General features: G+C 40.1%; 1 protein-coding gene across 1 annotated transcript in view; it reads right to left on the bottom strand.

Annotated features, from left to right (window-relative positions):
- Nucleotides 1-27150, bottom strand: part of SOX5 (SRY-box transcription factor 5) — a 391244-nt gene that overhangs the window by 221591 nt on the left and 142503 nt on the right. The window contains exon 3 of the mRNA XM_088141343.1: nucleotides 23529-23615. Coding sequence (XP_087997469.1) covers nucleotides 23529-23615 — 87 coding nt within the window. The remainder of the gene's footprint in view (nucleotides 1-23528; nucleotides 23616-27150) is intronic.

Genomic DNA, 27150 nt, shown 5'->3' with positions numbered 1-27150 from the left:
AAAGCAACGAGTGGCAGTGGTTACTGCACGGCGATGGGTAAATGTGGACTTTTGAACTTTTCCAGAGTGGCTTTGAAAGGACATTGATCTATAGGAATTGCCTCCTTCAATTTCATTGCCAAGTCTTTTGTTCCCCCTCCACATTGTTGCGCAATCAAATTTATCATACTGGTGATGCAGGCTAACGTTGGCAGTCAGCCTGATTAACCACCACATCTGAGTTGCTGGAACTGCTGCTGAATTTCTTATCTCCCTCTAGTCATGTCCAAAGCAGCATTCTCAAGGCTGTCTGAAGAATAGCTATCTTTTCTCATTCACATTTACCAAGGTAAACTCTGATAATATTTGCTCCCACTGATGGCTCTTTTTCTGCCCATAGGTATCGTTATTCATTGTCCAAAAGAGGGACAGTTGTCAGTTGAAAGTCAATGATTCACAGGATCAGAGTTGAAAGAGGTCACTGAGACCATCCAGTCCAACCCTCTGCTCAATATAGGAGCTCAAATCAAGCATCTCAGACTGATGGCCATCAAGCCTCTGCTTGAACATCTCCAAGGGATGGGAGCCCACCATCTCTCTGGATGATTGGATCCATTCCTGTGCTGCTCTTATTGCTTGGAAGTTTTTCCTAGCCTTTAATCAAATTATGCCTTCTTGGAACTTATTCCATACCCCCTATTCTGGGATAACAGAAAACAGGTCATGGCCTTCTCCTTTGTGACATCCTTTCAAATACTTGAAAAGTGCTATTTCCCTTCAGTTGTGTTTTCTGAAGAGGAAATGTAGTGTACTGGTTTTCTTATGCCCTCCTTGTAACCTCCTTAGTTTCCTGCTCTGCACTGATTCCAATTGATGTGAATCTTTCTTAAAACATGGTTGTAAATTACAGTACTATACGTGAGGCAGAAGTATGATCTCCCTGCAAGTATTACTTCCTGAGATTCAGAAGGTATACTTCTATCGATGCAACCATATGTTGTATTTGTCTTTCTAAAAGCCATGTCTCACTGCTGACTCATATTCAGGTTGTGATCAACTGCAGTTCCAAGACACTTTTCACACCAAGTTAGGAATCCCCCATCCTATGCCTATGCATTTGATTTCCTAAATGAAGAACTTTGCATTCTTTCAATTAAATTTTATTCTGTTATTTTTAGCTTTAACTTAACAAGGTCACCTTAATTTTGTTCCTATCTTCTAGAGTATTAGCTATCCCACCAGTTTTGTGTCATAGCAATATTTGTGACTGATAAGCATAAATCACTGAGACACAACATTTATTATTTCACTCTTGTTTGGTAACACAACACTGATGAGTCCTCTTTAAGTGTGGTTTTCAAGCCAACTATGAATCAATGTAACAGACATGCCATCAAGACCACACTTAACTAATATGATAATCAAAATGTTTTACTGCACTTTGTCATATGAATCATGTATGGAATCCTAGGAACATAGGAAGCTACTGTATACCTAATTAATCTTTGGAACAGTACTGGACAAGAATTATTACTAGCCTGGTATTGTCAACACTGACTGGCAGCAGTTCTCTAGGGTTTGACCCAGGAAACTGGGCATTTTTTCCCCTTTTGGGGATGCTGAAGCTTGAACCAGGATTTTTCTGCAAGCAAAGCAGTTTATTACTGGGGTATTACTGCCTCCCATCTGTTGAAGGAAACTCAGTATGAGCTTCATGTAGTAACACCACCTCCTCCAACCTAGCATTTTCCACTGTTGAATATGAAATATTGGAGTTATAATTCCAATACACCTCGTCAGTACCAGGATGGGGAGGTTGCAATAGGAACTTCTAAAGCGACATGGTTAGAGCATGAAAAACTCATCCCAGGGTAATATGGGCAGATGTAACCTAAAGACTAGCTCTCATTTCCACTGGACCTGGTGGGAGAATATAAACCTTTCCAGAAAAAACAAGTCAAAACATTTCAGTGTAAGTATGAATTCCAAGCAAGTAAAGGTCCACCTTATCTCTCCTACACATTGCCACATGCACTTGGCTTTTTTCACCTACAACGCGTGCTTGGCCTCTGCCTCCTGCCTGCCCGTCTTCACCTTTTTCCTATGTACTCCTCCCTCTAGTCTTCCTCTCCGCTCCCCACTCCAAAATTTCCAAGTTAGGAAAAGCTGAAAATGGTAAAGGGGTAACCCTGTGCTTTTTAAACCTGTTTTAAAAGAATCTTTAATAAAGTAACATACAAGAACAACAAGAGAACAAATTTATTCTTATCCACACATTTTTATCTGTTACATCCTGATCTGTCACAAGAATTCTTCCCTGTTTGGACCACCATTCAACTTTCCATATCAAATTCTTTGGGGGAAGGGAGGGAGGGAGGGAGGAGAGAAACAGAGGGAAGGAAAAGGACAAGGAAAAGGAAAAGGAAGAGGAAAAGATAAACCTTGCAGCTAATTTATACAAGATGCCTGCTCAGGATCAGAAAGATCTATGGGCAGTTGTAATTCCTCCATTCTTGTCAAGATGGAGAGATTTCCCTATACAGTACTGAATTTGTGAATGTTTTCCAAGTATGGAATGTCATGTCTCACACAAGGAAGCATCTATTCAGAAAGCAAAGTCTCTCCAGTCTAATAAGTTGCATTTCAGGTAAAGTTCTGGCTGGGGTATATTTTGCCGTTTCTGTTCTTTGCAGTCACATCTTTATGAGGCGCCTTGCATCAGGCGGTAGCCTTGGAAAGGCAACCCTGCCATTGAGGTAGGAAAGATGTAGCCATTGCTGATAAGCCTGAATCTGAACAGACAATAGCAAGGGGAGAAGGGATTGGAGACCATTAGAAGAGCCTTCATAGACCAGGCCAAGCATCCAACTAGTCCAGCCTTCTCTGTCATGCAGGGGCAACCAGATGCATTCCATACACCCACAAATCTGGGATGGAGAATGTAGCCATTTCTCATTGTTACTCCCCAACATTTGGTATTTAAGGTACACGGCCAGTGATTTAGAAGACAAGGAATGTCTTTCAAGGACATACCATTATTATGGGCTGATTTCTCCTTGAATCTGTCTAGTCTCCATTTAAAATGGTCTAAATGAGTGACCATCACCATTTCTGATAGCAATGGATTCCCTAGCACTGTCTTGTGCAAAGAACTGAGTTCTTTGATCAACTCAAAGAAATGGATCCTCTAACTTGGTATCTGTCTTTTTCTCAGCACCCATGGAACGGATTGTGTTTTCATTAACTATTCATTATCAATGCATCTGTGAAGTTGGATTTTTTTTTTTTTTTGGCTCTGGTAAATTTGCTTACATTTATCTCATTTCTCCAGTATGAAGAGACAGAGATTTGCTCTTAGACATCCCTTTTAAAATAACATCACCATAGATAATTGGGGGTCCTCCTCTTCAACATCACACCATTTTTGAATTCTTTAAGAAAGAACCACTTCTTATGCAGGATGTTTGGGGAGCAAATCTCTTGCTCTTGCACACATGTATAAAATTGCTTTTCAGTGCTTCATGAATGTGAAGTCTCCCTGGTTGTTTGCAATTTCCAGTTTGAAAAAGTGGGAGAAGTTCCCACAGGAAAAGTTATCTAGGGAGGCATCAGACCATTGGAGAAATGACTGTAGAATGAAAGACAGAGCATTAACACAACCTTGGACACTTTCACAAAATAAGTGCCCTTTACCTATGGCATCTTCTCTAAAATTCTCTTCTCCCATGAAATAAACATGTAACACAATTTCTCTTTCATCACATTGAATGAGAATTGATAGGGGGAAGAAGGAGATTTTTTTTAAATGCATGGCACTAGTTCTGAAAATCTAAGTAAACAATTTCTACCCTGTTAATTCAATGACACTCCCCCAATTCCTCACTTTAATGAAACCCACAGAATAGAGCTGCCACGCTTTGTACGTGGAGAACCGTGGCATGTGATAATCTGCAGTTAAGAAGAAACCTTTCTAATTTATAGTTTTCACTTCAAACAATATTGGTGATTAAGGTGTTGCTACAATGATGGGTTTGGCACCTGGACATGGAAATCATCAAAAAGTATATTTCAATGAAAAAAGTTCTTTTAAAGAAATTTGTTCTTTTTCCCCTTCTTTCCCCCCACAAAAATAGTATAGATACTTCTAACTAACAGCTTCTCAGTTGCAAGATGAGCTATTCAGAAACACTGGTTATCAAATCGTATCTTTTAAATTGATTTTATCGAAGCATTTAGACAAGGCAGTAACACGCTATGGAAGAAAGCTAAGGAAACATGCAGGAGAGGAAACAGGAAATTCGAGCCAAATGTCAAGACTGCAATTGCCAACCAACCCAAGGCAATTCACTTTGCAAATCTCCAGAAGAGGGTTCCCCCCACCCCAAATCAACCAAACCAATTCTTTCGATAGTATGTAATAGCCACGCTCTTGGAGAAGATGTATCCACCACAATCTCTGCCCACAATTGGCATTTCAACTGGGTGATTCTGGAATGAATGTTGACGGTTGTGAAAATATTTATCGTCCTTTTAATCTAGCTGGAATATTAACTAGGTAAGATGAGATACTCGGTGAAAAACACGAATTCACAAAATTGCTTCAGTCAGGTTGGCGTAACAGAAAATGATCATGGTTCCCTCCAAGAGGGAAGTGCAATGGTTGTGTGTCGTATCAATTTGCAAGCAAACAAAATGCAACTTCTCCTCCTTTAGATAAGTTTGGAAATCAAAATAAAAAACAATGTTTTCCAAAATGCTGATACCAGCTGAGTGTGTGTGTGTGTGTGAGAGAGAGAGAGAGAGAGAGAAAGATGGGTGTGTGTGTGTTGTAAAACAGCAATTCCTGACTTGGTGTCATCCAGGTGCATTAAAATATTCACTGGAATGTTTGACACTGTTTCTAGCATATCTAGATGTACCTCCGTTAGGGGAGACTGGTCTTAAACAAACCAATTGCCAGCAGACTCTACGAATTTATGCCTGAAAATAATTGGAATATGGGATGACAGGCTAGAGAGCATTGATCTTGCCAAATCTTCCTCAACTCCCCCACAAAAGGAAAAGGAAGTCTGGAAGAGATAATTGGCCCGACCAAACTATTCATTGTGCACTATTCACTATGGAAGAGCATTAGAGCTGGGTGGATATATACCACGAAAGTAAAATATTTTCTTTCTATAGATCCCAGACTATAGATTAGGCTGGGAAGTTGAAGATTAGAAGAACGCAACAATAAAAGTTTCTATATTGTCGACATGGGAACTGGGCATGACATGAGGGCACTTTTACGTTAATGGTGAGGGTTTCACGCTGTCCATTTTCCAAGTCCAGATCTTCCTTTAGCTGTTTTATGCTGAGGGCCAGGATTAGTAGCAAACTGGGATAAAGATTTCTTCCTCCTTTGATCGCCTTCTCTATCACCTGGAATAGTGCTTTCATTACTCCAAATGATCTTTTGATTTCAGAAGAAATAGCCTAGAATCTCTGTTTCTCAGTCACTGTCCTGACTTTACAGAATAGCCTCCATGGAGTCCTTGGTACTCTCTGAGCTGGGTTGTTTGATTGCAGATGTTTCATTACCCGACTAGGTAACATCATCAGTGCCTGTGAGTGTGGGGTTGGCTCCCTGTTTATATACAGTAGTTCGCCTATATAAACAAGGAGCAAATCCCACACCTACTAGCACTGATGATGTTACCTAGTTGGGTAACGAAATGTCTGGAAGAAACAACCAAGCTCAGAGAGCACCAAGGACTCCACAGTTCAACCCTGAGCTACAGATAGTCTCTTCTATTAGAATAGCCTCTCCTTGGAATTAAGATTTCCAGCATTCCTCTTAATGTTCGAGAAGCTGTTTAAGAAAGAGCTTTTCCATTCAGCCTTTAGAAATTTAATTGTTGCTGATTTTTAACTTCTGTTTAACTGTTCTGTTCCATGTTTTGTTTTGCATTTTGTTGTTGTTGTTGTTGTTGTTGTTATTATTATTATTACAATTTTGTAATTATGCTTCCTAAGACTGTTTTAATTGGTTGTATGTTTCATTGGGCTTCTGTAAACCACAATGGATCTTTTTGATTTGTTGGTACACAAATAGAATTAATACTTCTAGTTTGGACTGAGCTTAAAGGGGACTGAACTGAACATTGCAAGCTGGAAAGTGTTCCTGTAGCCAAATTCCTCCTTCATGCTCTCTCTAGCTGTCATACTCTTTGCTACCAAATCTACAACCTAAACAAAATAGGAAGTGAGCATTTTTAAGAAAAATCCAGTGAAACAAAAATACAAATGAAATCTGAGAGAAGGGGTGGGGGGAGCATCTCAACCACACACCCATATTTTTTAAACATCAACTGAAATTTTGGGAGATTTCTTCTTCTTCTTTTTACTTAGACAAGCTACCTAATAAATCACTGCAATTACAATTACATATAAACAGATGCATTTACGTATACCCACACGATTCAGTTTGAATAACTACTAAAATTAGACAGCAATTTTAACTGAGAAAGAGAGGAAACAGTGGGGCTTAATATGCCGGCAACATTACAATTGCCAGCTTGTCACAGTACAAAATGTCGATTACAGAAGATTACAGAAGAAAACAGAGGTTTGCTGCATTCTCCTTTCCTCTTGAAGACCATGAGAAAGACAGCTTTGATAAGTGAAAATATAATACCTCCAAACATACCCCTCAAGTTCTTCTAATTGATAGGAACATTCCAGCTTTAAACCTAAGCTTTTAAGCTGTCCTCATTATCCTTGCAATATTCTCTGATTTTTCGCCATGGGTTCCTTCACATGGCAGCCTCTTATCTTCAGGATATGTGTGTGTGTGGGGGGGTGAACCCCAGTTCATATCTGGTTTTGCCACTGAATGCAGTAATTCATCAATGTTGAGGGTTTGGGTGGATCAAATCCCACGTGCGTTTTGCATCTGATCGCATAACCTGTTTTGCGGGGGGGGGGTGTTAATATTATTTTGCTTTCAGTTTTACATGTTTGTTATACACCATTCACTAGTCATAATGATTGCACAGCATCATCCTAACCATCCCACCCTACCCCAAATATTGGCAGAATTATTTAAAACAGTGTATGCACATGCGCACACACACATACACAACTATTCTACAACTTTTCCAAAGGCCACCTGAAGGGACCTGGTCAGACAAACATACCCCTCCAGTTCTTCTAATTGATAGGAACATTCCAGGTTTAAACATCATTTAGAAAAGCTACCCAACCTCTCTTCCTTCCCCATCCAAAAACTGGATGCTCTCCACCCTGGAAGGAATTATGGTAGGGATTATTAAACAAATCTTTGTGCAATACCCTGAACTTCTGAATCATTGAAGGAGATTAATATTAGGTACTTCTGATACTAATGAATGTGAATATGCCCCATTAGAGACTCTAAGGCAGTGTTGTCCAAACTTGGCTGGCTGGGGAATTCTGGGAGTTTGAAGTCCACTCATCTTAACGTGGCCAAGTTTGGACAACACTGCTCTAAGGCAAGGGTGGACAATCTGAGAAACAAAGCCACAAGTGATGGGTGTTTGCTTGCAACTCTTGTCCTAATTTAAATCTCTCTGATAAGACCTATCTATCTCTTTCTTAATGCTTGAAAGAGACAAAAAGAAGGAATTAAACAGGAAAAAAAGGGAGGCGGTAGAAGCGGATTGGATATTCCCATACACTTTTAGCTTCGGCTTCATCTGCATCTTGCCTCAGCCTCTTCCTCAAACAGATTACTCCTGAGCAGAAAGTCATCCTCAATAGAAAAATGACTGACCACTCTTGCCCTAACAGATGGTTTATGATGCTGAAATACATGGTATCACACAGTTAATATGCTTTACTTATCAGTGTTTGGTCTTATTCAGCTTTCTAAAATATGGGCCCAGTATTTTTCTTAGCTAAGTTCATAGGCATTTAGTAAAGACCATGGTGATGTCATGCACATGATGACGTTATTGTGCACATGGTGGAAATGATGTTATCTGCATCAGTTGCGTCATGAGATCAGCGATCACAGTATGCAATCCACATCATTTGCATGATGTCATTACCTGTGTGATGTCATTCCCTGAATACCACATGGATGCCCATCGCCCTATTCTTGGGGTTCCTTAACTGGAAATAGCAGGGGCTGAGCCTGGGTCATTTTTTAAAAAGATTTTTCATCCCACCTTTATTATTTTTATAAATAACTAATATACCTTCCTCCTCCTATTTTCCCCACAAGAACAGCCCTGTGAGGTGAGTTGGGCTGAGAGAGAGTGACTGGCCCAAAGCCACTCAGCCGGCTTTCATGCCCAAGGCAGGACTAGAACTCACTGCCTCCTGCTTTCTAGCCTGGTGCCTTAACCATCAGGCCAAACTGATTTTGTTTTTTTTTTTACATGTATGGTAGCATGTGACCTACCAGACAAAATTGAACTTACCACCTACAAATAGCTGACAGCTCCCCTGTGGTTGTAATTCTAGACAGACTACAGAAGATCAAAGTTCATTGAGTGTGTCATGAGTTGCCATAAGGGACCAGCTCTTAACTGTGATGGCTCTGATATAGTTGCACATTATAGAAATACTCAAAAAAATCATAAAGGGAAAAACTGATGCTAAGAATAAAACAATGAAATACATCTATATTTATATATTCACTGCTCATTCAACCCCCTATTGCTAGATTTCAACAATGTTATTTCGCATTTAGACTTTGTTATTACAGCTTAAAAAATTATTTTGCAAGCGAAGACAGTTGCTAGGTTTACAATGTGGAGAAATTGAAAATGTTCTGTTCTCTCCATCTGCCTGCATTAAAAGCTTAAGAACCCATCCTAAACATATTTAGGATTCCTCCATCGTGAAATTTTCTCTTGAAGTAAAACATGTGTTTATATGCTTGGCGGCACTAGCTGAGAACGGAAATGTGCCTTGCAAAGCTTATCTCAGAAGACGGTAGAGCTTGCAGACTTCTATGCTTGGTTGCAGAACTTTCCCCACTATGGCTAGTTTACTCATGAGTCTGTACATCCCTCTCATCTTTGGCATGGTCTGCAAGTGGCTACGTATGCTAAAGGAACCAGCCAGGCTACTGTATCGTAGGCATCCAGTACAAAACATGATAATGAAAAAATGACAATATGTGCAACACAATATCAGGATGCAAATCCTGGTTGTTCGTTGATGTTATGTCTCAACGTCAGACTCCAGTATGCAAGTCATAAAGTTTGGTCGTGATATTGCAACGCACATTTCATCGTCTGTCCCACCTTCCTCTGTCCTGCAAATGCCTAGGTGCCATATGGTGTGCTCAACCCTTCCCACAGAGCAATACTATTGAAAAACCTATATTAGTGGTTGATTTGCTACCAGGCGGAGTTAAAAGTTTTAAACAGGTGGCAATAGCTAGCCAATTTTGGCTGATCTCCAGAGCTAAGCAAGGTTAGCCTTGGTTAGTATTTGGATGGGAGACTGCTTGGGAATTCCTGGGTTGTTTGTAACAAGCTACTTCCATAATGCTGCTAAGAAAACTGCACAGATGCAGTCACTAAGAGTTAAGCTTGATTTCAGGATATCATCACCACCATCATCCTCATCCTCACCATCATCATCAAACTTCTATGCCACCCGACTCTCAATGGCTCACAACATTCAACCATATAAAATCAACAAAACATAAAAGATAAAATATTAATCTATAACTCCTTGAAGTACTCAGATCAGGACACCTGACATAATGACTTCTCCTGCCCAGATCTCTACTGTGATTCCTGCTCTGTGGAATAGCCTTCCTCTAGTGTAAAGCACATGCAAAGCATATTTCAATGTAAATGCAAATATTTTAGCAATGATCAGCGCTAAAAACATTTTCATTTGGCTACCCTTGTGATAACTCAGGAGGGGTCCTACACCAGTACTTATGGACAGAGATATATTTCTAATGTTTTGATATTTCACTGTGCTTTAATTTTTTAACTGCTTGATAAGTTTTCTTTCAAATGATATAAATGCATTTTAATACTGCACACTGTCTGGAGATGCACAGCAGGACTGATGGCATAGAAAGGGCTAAAAGAACAGACTTGTAGGATAAAATAAAGGGAAGTCAAATAGAATGAGACCTAAGAAAGGCTCGAGATAATTTCCCATTTCAACAAAGATGGCATTGGATCGATTTCTACCCCACCCCTGAAGAGAACTCGTGCCAAATTTGAAAGAGGATATTATGGGGGAGAGAGAAAGAGAGAGACAGAGAAAGAAAGATGTCCTCAGCATGGGGCAAAATCTGGCACCAGTAACTGCAGGTTGTAGAGATAACTCAAAATCACCTTCCACTATTTTGGTGATGGGCTGAATTATACAACATTACCGTAGGCTTTTGTTATCTCTGTAATATTGCCAGATTTAATAAGGAGGGATAACATCCAAACAAAACAGAGCACTATTACACCCTACTAATTTCAGCAAGAGAGTTAAACACTACCTTAATTCTCTCCCACTGAATTAAAGTACATGTTACATCTCCCTATTATATGGGACTACCATGGCTTCCTTTCCAAAGGATTTCTCTACTCAACAGACCTATTTAGCTTTAGAAATACTGCGCCATCAGCTCTGGCAAAGGCTGACGTCGTTGGACCTTCAACGTTTGGGCTGGACTTCTTCTTGAACAAGACCGGAGTCAATTAGCTGCTCGCAGTTTTAAAGGCCCCTCCATTAAGATCAGATTCTAACTCAAGATCTGAGATTTAAAGGTAGCAAGTTTCAGTTCAAATCTCTGATTCAGGATTCCAAGGCAACAGATTAAATGGGAGTTAAGATTTGTTTTCATAAAAAATTCAGTCACAAGGTATCAGTCATGTAGCAGAGATGGAGAAAGTGTCCCACTCCATTTTAAAAATAAAATATTCAAACACTGTTTAAAAAGTAAGCTCCTACTAAAGATGGATGGTTCTACCACCAATTGACCACTTCCTTGTTCGTAAGCTTATTAGCATTGCTTACTGGCAAGGTTAGCCCCTTCTAGGAATCTGCAATGTTTTCTAAAGTCTTGGAAGTAACTATTATTGCTCTATCAATGGTCTCCATAATTCTCAACCTTTTGTAGCTCATGTTTACCAATCACACCAACAAGGAACCTGAGTCCCGAGAGGGAAACAAAGTCTACTTTCCCCTAAAATATTTGTTTACAGGCCTTACTGAATATGCTACATAGACCATGCCTTGCAAATCTTTGGTTACTGTTGCTGCTCTTTCTTCCTCCCAACTTTCAATCACTCAAGCTCTAAAAGGTTTGACAATAAAATCTCTTTTCTCCATTCTGCCAAAAGGGGAGACAAGCCAGCCTAGCAATGCGCACAGACACGGTAGAGACTCCCAAGCCTTCCTTCCTCTGCTTGTAAGCATCTGTACATATCCCTTCTTACAAGCTTCAAGCAGGAGCTCCCTTCTTTGGATGCCCATGGCAGAGAGATGTCAAGCAGGGCACAAGCACGTTTTTTCTCCTCTTCCTCCCTTTGCAAGTAGGTATATAGCCCTGGACCCTGCCCAGGCCCAATCCTGTTGCTCCCACTCCTGCCAAAGGACAAGGCATTCCTGCCACTGGTATGATATGGACCTCCATCTTGCAGTGGATTAGCCAGCCCATTCAGTTCCTTGGAGTGAGAGTACTCTCATGGGCAGAGGAAAACAGCCTGATATCAGATTTGACTGTTAGTAAAACAAGAGGCAGATGGAAAGCAGGTCTCCTGTGCAAAAGAGGACCATCCAGCCCACTGCATAGCACGGGCAAGCCAAAGCACAAAAACCAAACACCGAGTTTACAACATGTAGGTCTTGCTTTCAGTACATACCAATCACTAAAATTCTTTCTTAATGGCTTCTTGGTTTTTCTACAATAAAATTCATTATCGGAAGTTTCTGATGTGCCTGTTAATTGTTTCCAGTCCAGCTAGTTAGAGAAAATGCTGAGGCTTGGCACCTCACAGAATCCTTGTCCAGTCCCAGGTGAAAGTTGCAAGCACCCAGATGTTCTGTGGTAGAGGAAAACATTTTCATCTGATGTCTTCACACATTTATGCTGCTGCTCTGTCTCAAACTCTATGGCTCATAGAATGTGCCATAGTTTGTATACGTGCAGCAACAGATCCCACACCATAAAGTGAAGGGTTCAAAATGGAAGGAGAAGGGAGCTGTTTATGAAGTCCTGTCCCCCTTTCTCTAGCCAACATGCATTTATGCGGTATCATCCTAGACCTGAATAAAATATACAGAGTGTATTTGCAACACAGGTAGTCCTCGTTTAGTGACTGCCACGTTAAGTGACTGTTTGCAGTTACAACGGTGATGAAAAAGTAACTTTGCAACCAATCCTCACATTTATGACCTTCGCTGGTTTGTAAAGCAAAGGAAAGCTAAAATAAAATCACAAAATCATGTTTCACTTAGTGGCCACTTTGCTTAATGACCAACTTGCCAGTCTCAATTGTGGTCACTAATCAAGGACTACCTGTACAAGCAATATGAGTACAAGTCCCTTTCAGACTTCTCTCCTGAATGAATGGAAGTCAGACAAGAGCCATTTTCTCCTCTCTCAACTCTCCATGCATTCAGACAAATGACTGAATGGGGCCAGGGTCATCCTCTGGAAGCCCTAAGGCTGGAATCCAAGATTTCCAGGACAGTTGGCAATATGTCTCCTACCAGTTGTACATGGATCGACAGTTGAGAATCATTCATGTAAATAACATACTATGAACTAAAGATACTGTATAATCTGTATTACCCACAATAGTCCAACAAGGTGCACACTATATCAGACTCATTCATGCAATGAAGATGACTCACCCAGTACAAGATGAGACACAGATAGACTAGTAGCGGAGAGAAAAAAGAAAGCATTTTTCTTTGTTTTACAATTTTTGAAGGCATGAATGGATGGAAGGAAAGGTGGGATTGGAATAGCTTAAAAATTATAGGTAGGCTGGACACAGAGTCCAAAATGAATTATATTAAAGGTCAGACAAGGAAGAGTTAAGGGAGGATCACAAAAGAGAGATTTAGGGAAGAGCCAAGTATCAGACAATAAAAAGCAAACCAGATCCAAAAGAGTAGCGAGGGGAAAGAAAACCAGACTCTTCCTCTCTCCTTCCAATCAAATCTGCCTAAATAATTCTATCAGAAGAGTGAGAGACACAAACATCATATCAACATTTCTCCAAGCATTCATGGTTTGAAGGAGATTAAATTAATTGGCCAGCTACTCATGTCAATATTAGAAAATCTAACACAATGGCAATGAAAAGACATGCAATTTTATTTACAGGTAGCCATAATGCCATCATTTTAGAAGTTAAAGACTTAAGAATAACTTTGCTGGATCAGGCTAGGACCACTCTTAGTCCAGCATTTTGTTTCTCACAGTGGCCAACAAGATGTCTCTGGGGTGCTTGCAAGTGAGACATGGAGACTACCTTTCTCCCACCATGACCCCCCTGCAATTGGGACTTGAAAGCATGTTGTCCCTGACCCAGAAGAAACATAGTCATCATTAAATGTTTTTCATGAATTTATTTAGTTCAGACTAAATAAATACAATGGCTGTTCCCTGGGCAGGTTCCTGATAGAAGCCATGATGTCATCACACACATCATGACATCATCGTGCAAATTATATACATTATTACGTACATGACATTAGTTGTTTCCCTGTAGCCTTTTATCCTGATCCAGGTATCAACATGCATGTTCTATTTCCATGACTTCTGCTCTAGAGTTGAATTGAAATACTTCCACCTTCTGTTCACTATTCTGTCCTCACAGACTGAAAATGGGGCATACCCTTCAACTTTGGATAGACTCGCCCAAAAATCTTTCAAGTCCTCCTTTCAATTTGGGCAGTGGTGGCAAGAGTGAGGACAATTCCTTTTTTTTTATAATTTTATTTTTAAGAAGGAGATATTTTGGGGGGGAGGATTATTCCTGTTCCTTTTCACTCCTTTTTTCCTCTACTCAGAATTAGGAATTTCCCACCATACAGCTTAGATCTCAATGCTGCACATAGTCCTGTTTCCTTTTGTGACCAGCCAGTACTGACGTGGTTAATATACCAGGTAACATTTTGGTCCATTACTAGCATTACTTCTGGATCCCTTGTACACAGGTAGGGAAGTCCTTTCTTGGGCCCTTACTCTCCTGACCCTTTTGACCTTTTGACAGTACACGTCCCTCATTACCAGCTCCAAACGCATTAAAAAAAAACCCTAAGAGAATAGAAACTGCATGGGTTACAACAAACCTTAAACCCATCAGAAGGAATGACAAATAATCATGTGGATTTTAACTCTTTTGCTTAAGCACCTCCTTGCCCTTTCTTTGCTTTCCCCTCTGCAAAAAAAGAAAAGAATAAGGCTAACAATCAAAGGAAGCCTGGTAGTTCTGAACCATCTGACTATAAGAGACATTAAATAGCTGCACGTCTGCAAAAGGGTTGCTGCTTCTAAGGAATTTGTGCTGCGTTAACTAAAGGTTTAAAACTTACACATTATCCTACTGATTAGCCTCCTTCTGCTTCTCCTCCTTCAAAAGCAGATCATGCCAAACTCTTCAGACTTTTGATTCCAGCTTCCAGATGACAGGATCCTAAGTAACACGTAGTGGATTACCCTTTCTAACCAGAGAAGACCTCCCTCCCCGCCCCCATACACCCTTATCTTCCTTGTCTTCCAACTTGTCTGCTATTACTTAAATTGAATTATCCATTCCAACCCATAGACAGAACCTGCCTAGACTACTTCTCAAGATTCTGCATGTCACCTAACAGATTATCCTTTTTAATCCATACACAGAATCTATATAACATGTGTCTTTAGTATCATTGAACAGATTATTTCTCTTAATCCATTATTGGCAGTTATAAGAGTGTTTTTTTAAAAATAATAATTGGAAAACAATCTACATGGCCTACCTTTTGATTTGGGTGAACTAAATTCTGTCATATATCAGACCCAGTTTGATTTAAGTACCCATTGCTGATGCCTCCTTGAGCCACACCTTCCAAATACACATCTATTTTAAACTAACAGGGATTTAATATATGAAGTTTAGGCATGTTAAAACCAGAATTTCTGCTTGCATTGTGTTTTTAAATCTGGAGTTATGGATGGTGATTTTTGTCCAAGACAAAACTTATTACAATTGGATGTGATTGATGGTTAGCATTTCTTGCTAACCAGCACCTACATGAATAGGTAAGGCAAGAACCAAACTACACATTACACAGAGTTAGCAGAATAGATGTGGGTTTCTATTTCTCTAGCTCTGAAAACATGGGTGAAAATCACTTGATTTCAGCTCTGTCCAAAAGCAATACCAAAAGTTGAACCAATAATAAATTAAGCCTATTCTCTGGTATATCAGTATGACCAAGCTAACTACCTTCCAAAGAAAGGGGATTTGGGTACCACAATTTCAGGATCAGTTCTGAAAGACTAGAATCTGATAGTAATACATTTACACTGCTTGCTAAAGACAGGTAGCCTTTCTTACATATTCACAATAATTTTCACAGAAAATGTTGGCCATGCTCCATTTGACAAAGGAGATACAACCCCATAGTAGCATAATGTGCTTATATGCCCATTGCTACTGACACAACATGAACCAGAGCTAGCTTCATTGATTTTTGCACTGATGGAGGAAACAAGACAACCATCTCTGAATTCCTCCCAAATATGTACATATATTGACAAGAAGATATACAACATATCAAGTTAGTTTTGATGCCTTGTATATTTGAAATCCCAGGGCTTCACTAATACATTTGGAATATGTTCTTGATTAAGGATTCTCACTTCATGAATTTGTGAAATTCATCACAGATGATGTTTACAGTGATTTTTCGGTTCAGCTTCCTCACACATAGATCCAAAGCTGGTGCTGGAAGAAGAGCTTTCCAATAGACATTTCACCATAGATATCATTTCTTTACTTTCATAAACAATCCAGTTGGCAGTCTTGCCCACTTAGGATGGTTATTGGAATAGGGTTGGCCTGCCTCATGCTTAGCGTGGGGACAGCTTAAAATGTAATATGCTTTCCTTGTGATCATTCCGGTTAACCGATAAAATCTATCAACGAAAAAAAACCCCTAGGAACAATATGCAGTGTCCTTATGCAAGTGAGAATGTATTCCCTTAATGTGCAATTGAAGCTCCACCTGTTTTATGTGCATCACACATGCCAGGCATCCCTGCTTGGTGTCATTCCACATATATGACAGGAATTTCACCAATGGAAATGAATTCAGAATTTCTCTTCCAGGATCCCTTGGCAGCATCCCTACAACATATTTCACATCACAGAAACAAGAAAACAGGCCAGATGCCTCCATGGATGAAATTTCTATTAGATTACAGTGGGGCAAAAAAGTATTTAGTCAGCCACCAATTGTGCAAGTTCTCCCACTTAAAAAGATGAGAGAGGCCTGTAATTTTCATCATAGGTATACCTCAACTATGAGAGACAAAATGGGGGAAAAAATCCAGAAAATCACACTGTCTGAGTTTTAAAGAATTTATTTGCAAATCATGGTGGAAAATAAGTATTTGGTCAATATCAAAAGTTCATCTCAATACTTTGTTATATATCCTTTGTTGGCAATGACAGAGGTCAAACGTTTTCTGTAAGTCTTCACAAGGTTTTCACACACTGTTGCTGGTACTTTGGCCCATTCCTCCATGCAGATCTCCTCTAGAGCAGTGATGTTTTGGGGCTGTCGCTGGGCAACACGGACTTTCAACTCCCTCCAAAGGTTTTCCATGGGGCTGAGATCTGGAGACTGGCTAGGCCACTCCAGGACCTTGAAATGCTTCTTACGAAGCCACTCCTTCATTGCCCAGGCAGTGTGTTTGGGATCATTGTCATACTGAAAGACCCAGCCACGTTTCATCTTCAGTGCCCTTGCTGATGGAAGGAGGTGTTCACTCAAAATCTCACGATACATGGCCCCATTCATTCATTCTTTCCTTTGCACGGATCAGTCGTCCTGGTCCCTTTGCAGAAAAACAGCCCCAAAGCATGATGTTTCCACCCCCATGCTTCACAGTAGGTATGGTGTTCTTTGGATGCAACTCAGCATTCTCTCTCCTCCAAACACAACGAGTTGAGTTTAGACCAAAACGTTCTACTTTGGTTTCATCTGACCATATGACATTCTCCCAATCCTCTTCTGGATCATCCAAATGCTCTCTAGCAAACTTCAGACAGGCCCGGACATGTACTGGCTTAAGCAGGGGGACACGTCTGGCACTGCAGGATTTGAGTCCCTGGCAGCGTAGTGTGTTACTGATGGTAGCCTTTGTTACTTTGGTCCCAGCTCTCTGCAGGTCATTCACTAGGTCCCCCCGTGTGGTTCTGGGATTTTTGCTCACCATTCTTGTGATCATTTTGACCCCATGGGGTGAGATCTTGCGTGGAGCCCCAGATCAAGGGAGATTATCAGTGGTCTTGTATGTCTTCCATTTTCTAATTATTGCTCCCACAGTTGATTTCTTCACACCAAGCTGCTTGCCTATTGCAGATTCAGTCTTCCCAGCCTGGTGCAGGTCTACAATTTTGTTTCTGGTGTCCTTCAACAGCTCTTTGGTCTTGGCCATAGTGGAGTTTGGAGTGTGACTGTTTGAAGTTGTGGACAGGTGTCTTTTATACTGATAACAAGGTCAAACAGGTGCCATTACTACAGGTAACGAGTGGAGGACAGAGGAGCCTCTTAAAGAAGTAGTTACAAGTCTGTGAGAGCCAGACATCTTGCTTGTTTGTAGGTGACCAAATACTTATTTTCCACCATGATTTGCAAATAAATTCTTTAAAAATCAGACAATGTGATTTTCTGGATTTTTTCCCCCATTTTGTCTCTCATAGTTGAGGTATACCTATGATGAAAATTACAGGCCTCTCTCATCTTTTTAAGTGGGAGAACTTGCACAATTGGTGGCTGACTAAATACTTTTTTGCCCCACTGTATATAATAGAGTGAATATGAATTTCTCATCTACTTAGTTTCCTTCTTCGTCCAGCTACAAATGGACATGGTATTTTGCTCCAAAGAAATCTCATTAGAAAGATGTTAATCCAGGAGAGATACAGTCCAGAAATTTTGGACTGTAATTCCTATAAACTTTGCTGCTGGGCATGCAAGATGACGCCCCAAATATCTGGAACCCACCAAATGGGCCATATATCAGATTATCACATGGTTTCATTATGGAGTGAATTTGGGGTGGAAAGAATAATATCAACCAGCTGGGAAGTTATGTGAACATCTATATCAACACGAAAAGGCATCAGGAGTAAAGGTTTTTCATTTGTTTCTGTGCTCATTTGTGATTTGAAATTTGAAGACCGAGAAGTTCCAGTTCATCTCAGTATACTGAATATGTAACAAAATAGCCCATGGCATGGAAGGTGTTCTCTTATGATACTTACCCTGGGAGCAAATCGAAGCATAAAAATGTAGGGAGGTTGCAAATCATTAGAGAGAAGATTGTGCAATGAAAAACAGGTCATTCACACACAGCCATTAGCTACCCTGTCACTAAAAAGTGCAAAGACACCATATTCCACTCATGAGAATTTCACTAAACTTACTTTCTCCCTTGAAAAAACATTGAAAACAGATTCGCTTTCATCAGATGGAATGAGAACTAGTAGGGGAAAAAAGAAAGATTTTTCCCCCCTGCACAGCACTCTCTGAAATAGCACTTTTAGTCGCCTTTCCAAATCAACTGTTTCTTCTCCCAAGCCCTATAGGTCAGCCCAGGATATAATGAAGATCCATTACATACTTTCTCCATAGACCAACTAGAAGTGAGCAGCAATGAATATGCTGAAACTCCCTTGAGACAGATTCAGATCTCACCAGAAGTACCTTATGCTTGTCTCAACAATTCTTCAGATAGTTTTCCCACAGAAGAATCACTAAATTATAAATTTTGCTTGTGGTAATACTTTGATGGCAGCCTAGAGCTATGATTTGAAGCAAAACTACTAGGGAGTGACTCATGTTCTGAGGAGCGTTCTGCTGAAAAACGTTCAAACACGTGTGAACAAAGGGACTCGCTAACTCCCCTTCTGAGGCTTCCACTGGTCTGTTCTCTCAACACTTACAACTTGGGCCCTTCAGAATTTCCAACTGCATGGAAGATGTCAGCCTTATCAGGTAGACCAGACAGGAAACCCGACTAGATAAACTAATTCTACTTTATTGTAAGGCTACATTAACAGAATCTTGCAAGTCTGAAAGTACAGTTCTCTCCCCATCTCCTTTACACCCTGAGAAATTAGGGATCGTCTCTCCTGAGCCTCTTGCTCCATCCACTATCCAGCTGAGGACTATGCTGTCCCTTATTTGACCGTTCCCTAGGCAGCATCTCTGGGCCCCATCTCCCAAGGTCATTCCCACATACCATTACAGAAGAATACTTGTAATTCCCAGGATTTCTGACCCATCCTCACACAGGATACAAGGATATATCAACATCAGGGATAATATGAGAGAATACAATCACACTTGTGACTCATTTCTTCTTTTACTACTTATAGTCTTTTCACCTGACTAGTCAACGGGCATCTGTCAAATTTCCAATTCACTAAAAACTAGGGAAGGTCCCTTCTGAAATGCTTTCCATGCCTCCTCTCCTGTGGGCTGAGATACCTTTTCCAAGCTGGTGGTCCCATCTGTGGCTCTCCTTCCTGTCTCCCAAGGTCATCCTCACAGACCATTACACCATCACTTTGCTCCTTGGAAATCTTTTTCATTTATTTATTTTTAATTGCTTCCATCGACACCATCTTTGCTATAAGTGCAAAGATTTGGACTTATATATCTTGATTAATCATAACCCACTGCTATCTGGTACAAAAAGAAGTATCTTGTTTTCCACAAAAATCTCGCTTGCCTGCAACCACATGAAGATGAGTCCTTGGTCTTGGATGAGCACTGGCCCTCTGATGCCTTTCTTCCCCCTCTTTTGAGATGTGATGCATAACAGAATGGCCAGAGTGGTTACAGCTGTTTCCACCCGCAGGAATGACAATGGTGCGAAAGCATTCCCACAGTAGCGACATTACAAACCCCCGTGAAGAGAAAAACAATTTCCTTCTTTTGACAGAACTCAACTTCTCTGGAAAATAAAAGGGCTGAGGAGCAGGGGACAGCATGCATCTTTCCACGATTATCTGCAATTGACAGATTCCTCTTTCCTGGAATAATGAAATGGGTTTTGATTTTCTCTCGACACCTGGAAAATGGGGTTACTTTAGCTATGGGGGAAATGAATGAAGGATATCAATGAGTGACACCCCTCCAGGATATCAGACAGATAGAGGAAACAACCAATTTCACTTTTATGTTGCTCAGTTTCTCAGCTTCCTAACTTTGAGCTCTTTCCATCTTGTTTCTGCATCGCTGAGCAATTTTTCCAGGTATATTTCTGCTATTATGCACCCTGTTTAAAAAGTAACCCTACTTTTAGAACCCCATCTTTCCTAATACAAAGCCTCATTTGGGAAGGGCAAATTCAATAGGATCACCATGAAGTGCAAACCAAGTAAATTTACATCACAGTTCTAACCAAGGAGCAGTTTTAAGTACAGAATCTGAAAAGCTTGCAGAGACATCCACTGAAATTGCCCTTCCCCCCTTCTCTTCCTTGGAAACACCTTTTGGAAGTACCTCATGAAGCATCTTAGGAGTATCTTATGAAACAGATGGGAGTAAAGGTGCAAGCCAATCAATGTGTACATCAGTGGCATACAGAAAAGTTATCCTGTATTTTTCTCTATGAAAAGACAAATTACTTTCATTTTTTTTTCTCAGAGGAAAAGAGAATTCGAATGAAATTCTCATGGGTTGAGTCCAGGGACAATGTACAAAGGGGGTGAGGCTTTTATCATGATGCTGCACCTGCCATCTTGCAGACTTTGACCCCCAATATGTCTGGTGCCCTGTTTTATCCAAAATGGCACTGCCAAGGTAAATACATCAAGCAATTAATTAAATGGAAGAGCTGGAAAACCTTTAATAATGACCTTCTGTTCATGAAGAAAGAACAGATCCAATACATGTTCAGGTAAGGATCCCTCTAGTGTTGTTTTAGCAAACTGAGCTGCAACAAAGCTTGGCTTGTTGGTCTTTGTGGAGGCACAAGTGCCGTATGGTAAAGTTCTGACTGTTCATCCTGGCTTCTTTTCCTCTTTTCAGAAAAGAAGCACAAGCTAAAATCATTTATCAATTCAACACCTTTCCGCTACTACAATGACCAATTTTCCCAGCTGACATTCCAGTTATTAGCAAAAGAAATAACAATGCACTCAAGAGGAAACAATGTTTAGGCAAGAAGCCTTTAATAGGTCTTCTAAAGACCTGGGGTGCACCTCCCTCTGGTCACCTTTACCAACCATTTGCCCTCTCTTTTTCAGTTAAAACCACATAGCCATCCCTGGGCAATGTTTAGTCAGATTGTTGTGTCTGTGATGAGTCCTCCCATAAGGAAGATCTTGCACCTCTTTAGAAGCAGGACTTACAGAAGACAATGGCATCTCAGCCAGCTTTCAGGGAAGAGCCTGAGATGATCATTTTGCCTAAAGAGGAACTAGCTAGAGAGGATGATTTGCTGGAATCTGCTTCTCCTCCAGATCCAAAGGAGTGGAGGCAACTGAGAGAAAATGTAGTGAGCAGCTGAATTTAGGAGTTGACAGCATTAGAACTCTGCCAGGAGAATAATTAGGCACTGTCTGGGGGAGATACTCTGCTCTGCAGAGTTATACCTGACCTATGACCCCCTTCAGTGTTGTTTGCAATTGAGATTCTTCATGAGCATCTCATGAATCTCCCTTGTGAAACCAGACCCTTGTACCAGGACTCTAAGATGGACTCTTGACTTCCTCTTTTTGACTATATCTTTGGTTCAGACTTCAGCCAGCAAATTAAGAAAATCAGGCTATGGACAAAGGACTGTTTTATCTGTAAGAGGCTACTCATCTCAGATTTTCTAGTCCACTTCTCACAGCTTTTTTCTCTACATTAGACCAGCTATGCCAATTACTTAAGAGTGATTTATAGTAATTACAGCAGTAAAGCAGGACACAAGTGGAGGTTACAATTTCTTCTCATTGCTGTCATTAATATTCCCTTGCTTAAAAGAAACTAATAGGGTAAAACAGCAAGAAGAGGGATCTTGAGGGTTGTAAGTTGGCCCTCTCTTGGGATATGAGTCTTGGCAAACACCTGAAATTGCAATTCCTATTTTCAGTCTTATCAACATTTCTATTTCTCTATTTTCACCAGTTGCCCACAAATCTGATTCCAACATTCCTAGCCACCGGCGCATGTTTTTATAGTAGCAAATCTCTGAGAACTTAGTCTTCTCAGTAATAAATTTGATTTATGTTTTAAAAAAACACAAGATATAATATATGAGGGGAAAATTGCATCTGTCATGGCTTACATGTTGCCCCCTTGGACAAATCCTCTTCCAAAGAGAAGGAGAATCTAGATGAGGATAAACTGTGTAGAAAAGCTAATTCTGAGAAGCAGGAAAGTGTCTTTCTTCCCCAACCCTTAGCCCTGGGATCAGATTTTGAAGCAAAGTCCACAAGAGTACCATGCCCTAAGTATAATGCCAGACAGCAGAGGGATGGCTATCTATCTATCTATCTATCTATCTATCTATCTATCTATCTATCTATCTATCTATCTATCTATCATATTTATATAGTCGCTCTTCTCATCTCTATGGGTATAGGCAACGGTTGTCAAATAAGCTGCTGTTTTTGAATAGACCAGCAATCACAATACAATTTAAGCAGCACTAGCTATGTTTAGATGGAAGCTCTACCTTTTTTTGTTGTTGTTCAGTTTTATTCAAATGTTTGAACAGCTTATATGATGGCCTGATTCAGACTGTTCTGAGCCTTAAAATCAACCCTGGCTGAGATTTCTCAGAAAAAAAAATTAACTCTGCCAGAACTTTGACTATGCTTACCTTCAGCTCATGGCACGTTGATCTAGATACTGGGACCCTTTGTCTTATACCCTAGATTAGAACTTGATGGTTAACAGATTGCTTGACTAGTAGCACCGTGTAAGATTCCTTATTTAGTGCTATAGTGCTGAAGAATCGTGCCTTCTTTACAGTTATGCTCCAACCTTTCCTACATTTTCCAGGGAAGACTGAATGTGTTGAGAGTTTTAGGAAAGAGAAAGGCCCAAAAAGAGCAGAGGAGAGCCCTGCTAAGAATGACCAGGTCTCCATGACTGCACAAAAACAAAGAGCTGTCAGCAGTGAGACGACGACACAAGAGCTTCAGCTTTAGCAGGAAGATAGGGCCAAATTTTACCACGTCCTAGAGTCTGTCCTAATCTCTGATGAAGAAGTACAAAATGGAATGAAAAACATATGCCCAATAGAACTGAAGTCCCACATATTGCAATTACTTTTCTTTTCTTTTTCTTACAACACCTTTGTCAATAGAAATAAGGTTTACCTTTTATTTCTCCAAAGTTCCCTGATCCCATAGCAAGGAGCTTGTCTTTCCAATCTTTTGATAGTAGCTTTTCAATACTGGGGGTTTCTGAATGAAGAGAAAGAGAAAAAAAAAATGTAAGGAAATCAACCTGACTGATAGCACAATAGAACTCATTAAAGGTCTATCTGCTAAAAATAAGTCCAATCCCAACCTGGACCCCAGTTCATAATGACTTCATCAAGATACTGATAAGAGGGGAAAGCATGAAAAAAAGAATGCGTTTTGTCACCTGCTGTTTCAAAATCATTAGCTTTTCCTCTTTCTGAACAAAGCTGTTCCATATGACAATGGGCCCACAGAAACCTGGCGTGTATTGTTTTTCAATTTAGAGAACAAGTTTCTGCTTATAATGGATGCTTGTCAATTTCAGGGTGTTAGCCTGCAGTCAAAAAAATATAATTATGTTGATAAAATGCAGAGGGCGGGGGGGAGAGAGGGGGAAAACAAGGCAAAGAATTAGTGCCTAAATCTGCTACATGTAATTATATCCCTCGGTGTGTTTACAATTACATCCACTTTACAATGTGTTTAAACATAGTGTGGTGGTAAGCATGCTGTGGCAATTTTTTTTTTTTAACCCCTCTCCCCTGTAATACACTCGCTGCAAACAAATAGTAAGGGTATCAGTAGTAATAACAATCCAAGAAGAGCTCGGAAAGGAAAAAGCTGGCTGTGCAGCACTTTAAATTGTGTTCGAAAAAGGGGTTTCGGGGTGTGTGATGGTGAAAATGCAGCCCTGCCTGCAACTCTAAAGCCACCGAGTCTGTTCTCAGATTCTTGTGCAAACCCAGGAAAAGACATGGCTTCTTTAAAGAGTGGCAGATGAGGGGCCAAGCGCTGCCTTTTGCAGCCCTGCGAATCTGGGAAATGATACAGCTGCTTTAAAGAGTTCCAGACAAGAGGCCAAGCCCTACTGCATCAATGTTTTCCTGCTTCCCCCAGTGGCCAGGCTAATGTCTCCAGACAGACCAGAAACAGGATTTGAAGACAATCGAACCTTCCCTTGTTCATCTTTTTTCTTTCAACTTGGAAATAGTATATAAGCATCTGACTAACAGGCAGTGATTGATTGAGGATATATTCTCCATGAATTTATTCCAGAATTCTATCTAACAGCATTAATTTGGGGGGCGGGGGGTGGGGACTATGTTTTCTATCAATCTAACTAATTTCATTTAAACACAATCTAAGTTAGGGTGCGTCTCCACATCTTGTGAGACTGGATCCTATAATTCTTTAAAACAGAGTCTGCAGGATTAAATCCTTGGTGTTGGATCAGGTGCTTTAGAGATACCATCGCAACCCAGAATTTGCATATGCTTACTTAAAAGGTACATCTTTATGATTTATACATCCATGCACAGTTTCAGTATTGATAATTCTTTCGCTCTGTCCTTTCTTTTCACACAAAACTCTTTTTCGTGTAATCATAAAATACAAATCCTACAACCCACGGGACATTCAAGTTGCTTCCAAACAATGTGATTGTATATTCTTGTCAGCATTTAGAAAGGTGCACAATTATAATAGCTTTCAATCTTGCGATTAGTGCTGCATTCAGTTAGAAAATGGAGTTTAGTAAAAGATAAGTGCTCCAGTATGTTCCATCTAAATAACAATGGCCACAGTGACTATCTTTATCTTAGACATAACCACTGCTATCCCCGACTTCTGTGCTTAGGTGTATTTGAGCCAGCATTTGTCTACCCCCTACTAGGAACTGAAAAGGAGTATATGTTAACTTTTCAAAGGAACATATTTCTCAATCATGGTTTATCCAAAGTGAAATGTATGAACGGTTGATGAGTAGCCTTGGAAATATTTCCATATCTAATTCTCCCGGAGCTTTAGTCACAATTGCATTCTCATCCCAAACACATTTATCATGATACAGGGAATTGGAATAGCTTTATTTTGGGAACTGCTCAAACTTTGGGTTTGGATACTCAGCGATGCAATTAATCGAGCTAAGAGAGTTCTAGCAGCCAAGCTCCAAGTATAATGCAAAATGTGTCATATTTTGAACTTGAAAATTATGACACAATGGATTAAGAATAACACGTTACCTTAGTAGGTTTGGGTCCCCTTCTCCTAGCTATTTCCAAATTTAAAAATTGCAATCCGTTGACCCCCAACTTGGGAAATACAAATTCTCTGCATTGTTCATGATGGAAAAGGTCTGCAGAAGATTGTTGCTCTGTGCTAGAACCATATGTTACACATGCTAAGTATCTGTTACAAGGCAAAATCCTAAGGGAGACGCCTGGCATACTGTGCAGGTTGTCACTTCCCCCCACCTGACCCTAGGGTCACCTATGGGCATTTAAAAAGTCTTGGCTCCAGATCAGAGCAACAAGGAACTCTAGATGAAATGCTAGAGAAATGTTTCTCATCTATGTTCATAACAGCAAGCAACATGAAGCAGCTTCTGGTCCTTTAAAGAGGTGCCATCTATCTTCTTTTAGAAGATAACATTGGCTAGTTCATGGTAGGGAGATAAAACTTGAATATATACAGACAGACAGACAGACATATTATGTGCAGAGCACTTTGGTACCAAATTACATGATACTTTAGTGAAATCAGTTGGAGTGAATTCAAACATGAGTTCCTAAACGATTTTCCTGGAAGGCCTTTGAGAAATAGTTCTGTCGACTGAGTGAGATGGGGTGGCCTCTACTGTGCTTAATCGCATTGTCAGTAGATAATTACAGTAGATAATATTATGGGTATTGTTTTGTGTAGTGCTTAGAGTCCATGGTGACTAAAGCAGTTAAATAAATCAGTTTAACAGATTTCAACAGCTTTATTCCAAACATAATTACATCTGGAACCAGCCTTACTATTTCCTTTTTTTTTTTTTTTTTTAACTTTCTACCTCAATCCAACCTCTATCCCATGTTCCTGTGAGGAAAAATGGGAGGAAGACATTCTCTGCAGACTGCTTTGACCTCCTAGAAGGAAGACAGGATGTAAACTGAACCAATGAATAAAATAAAAAGTCCACAATAAACATAAAAACAACTAAGACTAAGATTATAATTTGAAGGAAATAGGAACATAAGCAGCTTTCCCCAAATCATAAAATGCTAGTAAAGTTCAGCACTGTGGTAACAATGCCCATCCAACTGTGTCTGGAAGAAATGGTGATGGAGCTGGTCAGGCCTCGTTCTTCCACAGCAGCATCCCCAGATGTCAGCCAGTGTGTGCAACAGATGTGGAAAAGGGTATTCAGTCCAGACTATATGGATGCAAAGCAAGTAAATATGGGAACTCCTACTGAAAGTGGCATTGAGAATTAAAGAAAACCTTTCAGCAACCTTGAATAAGTAATATAAACATTGCTATTTTCTTTTTGCCTTTCTGGTGTCGCTTCAAAAAGAAAAATCCTTGAGTAGTAAGTAAATAGGCCAGCATAGCACAGTATTTGCAGTAGAAGACTGTCAGTCATTAAAAGCTAACAAAGCAGGAATGCAGTAAAAGAAATCTATTCTGGACTAACAATAGATACAGAACCTACAGGCACCATTTTGCTTCTACGTCTATTGTAAGCAAGATCCATGACAAAGCCTTCCTCCTG

This window comes from Python bivittatus, unplaced genomic scaffold, assembly GCF_059951505.1.
Source record: "Python bivittatus isolate LINGU-HERP-01145 unplaced genomic scaffold, Pbiv_v1 ctg000330_np1212, whole genome shotgun sequence".
Classification (NCBI taxonomy): domain Eukaryota; kingdom Metazoa; phylum Chordata; class Lepidosauria; order Squamata; family Pythonidae; genus Python; species Python bivittatus.
This window is presented reverse-complemented; position numbering and strand designations above follow the sequence as displayed.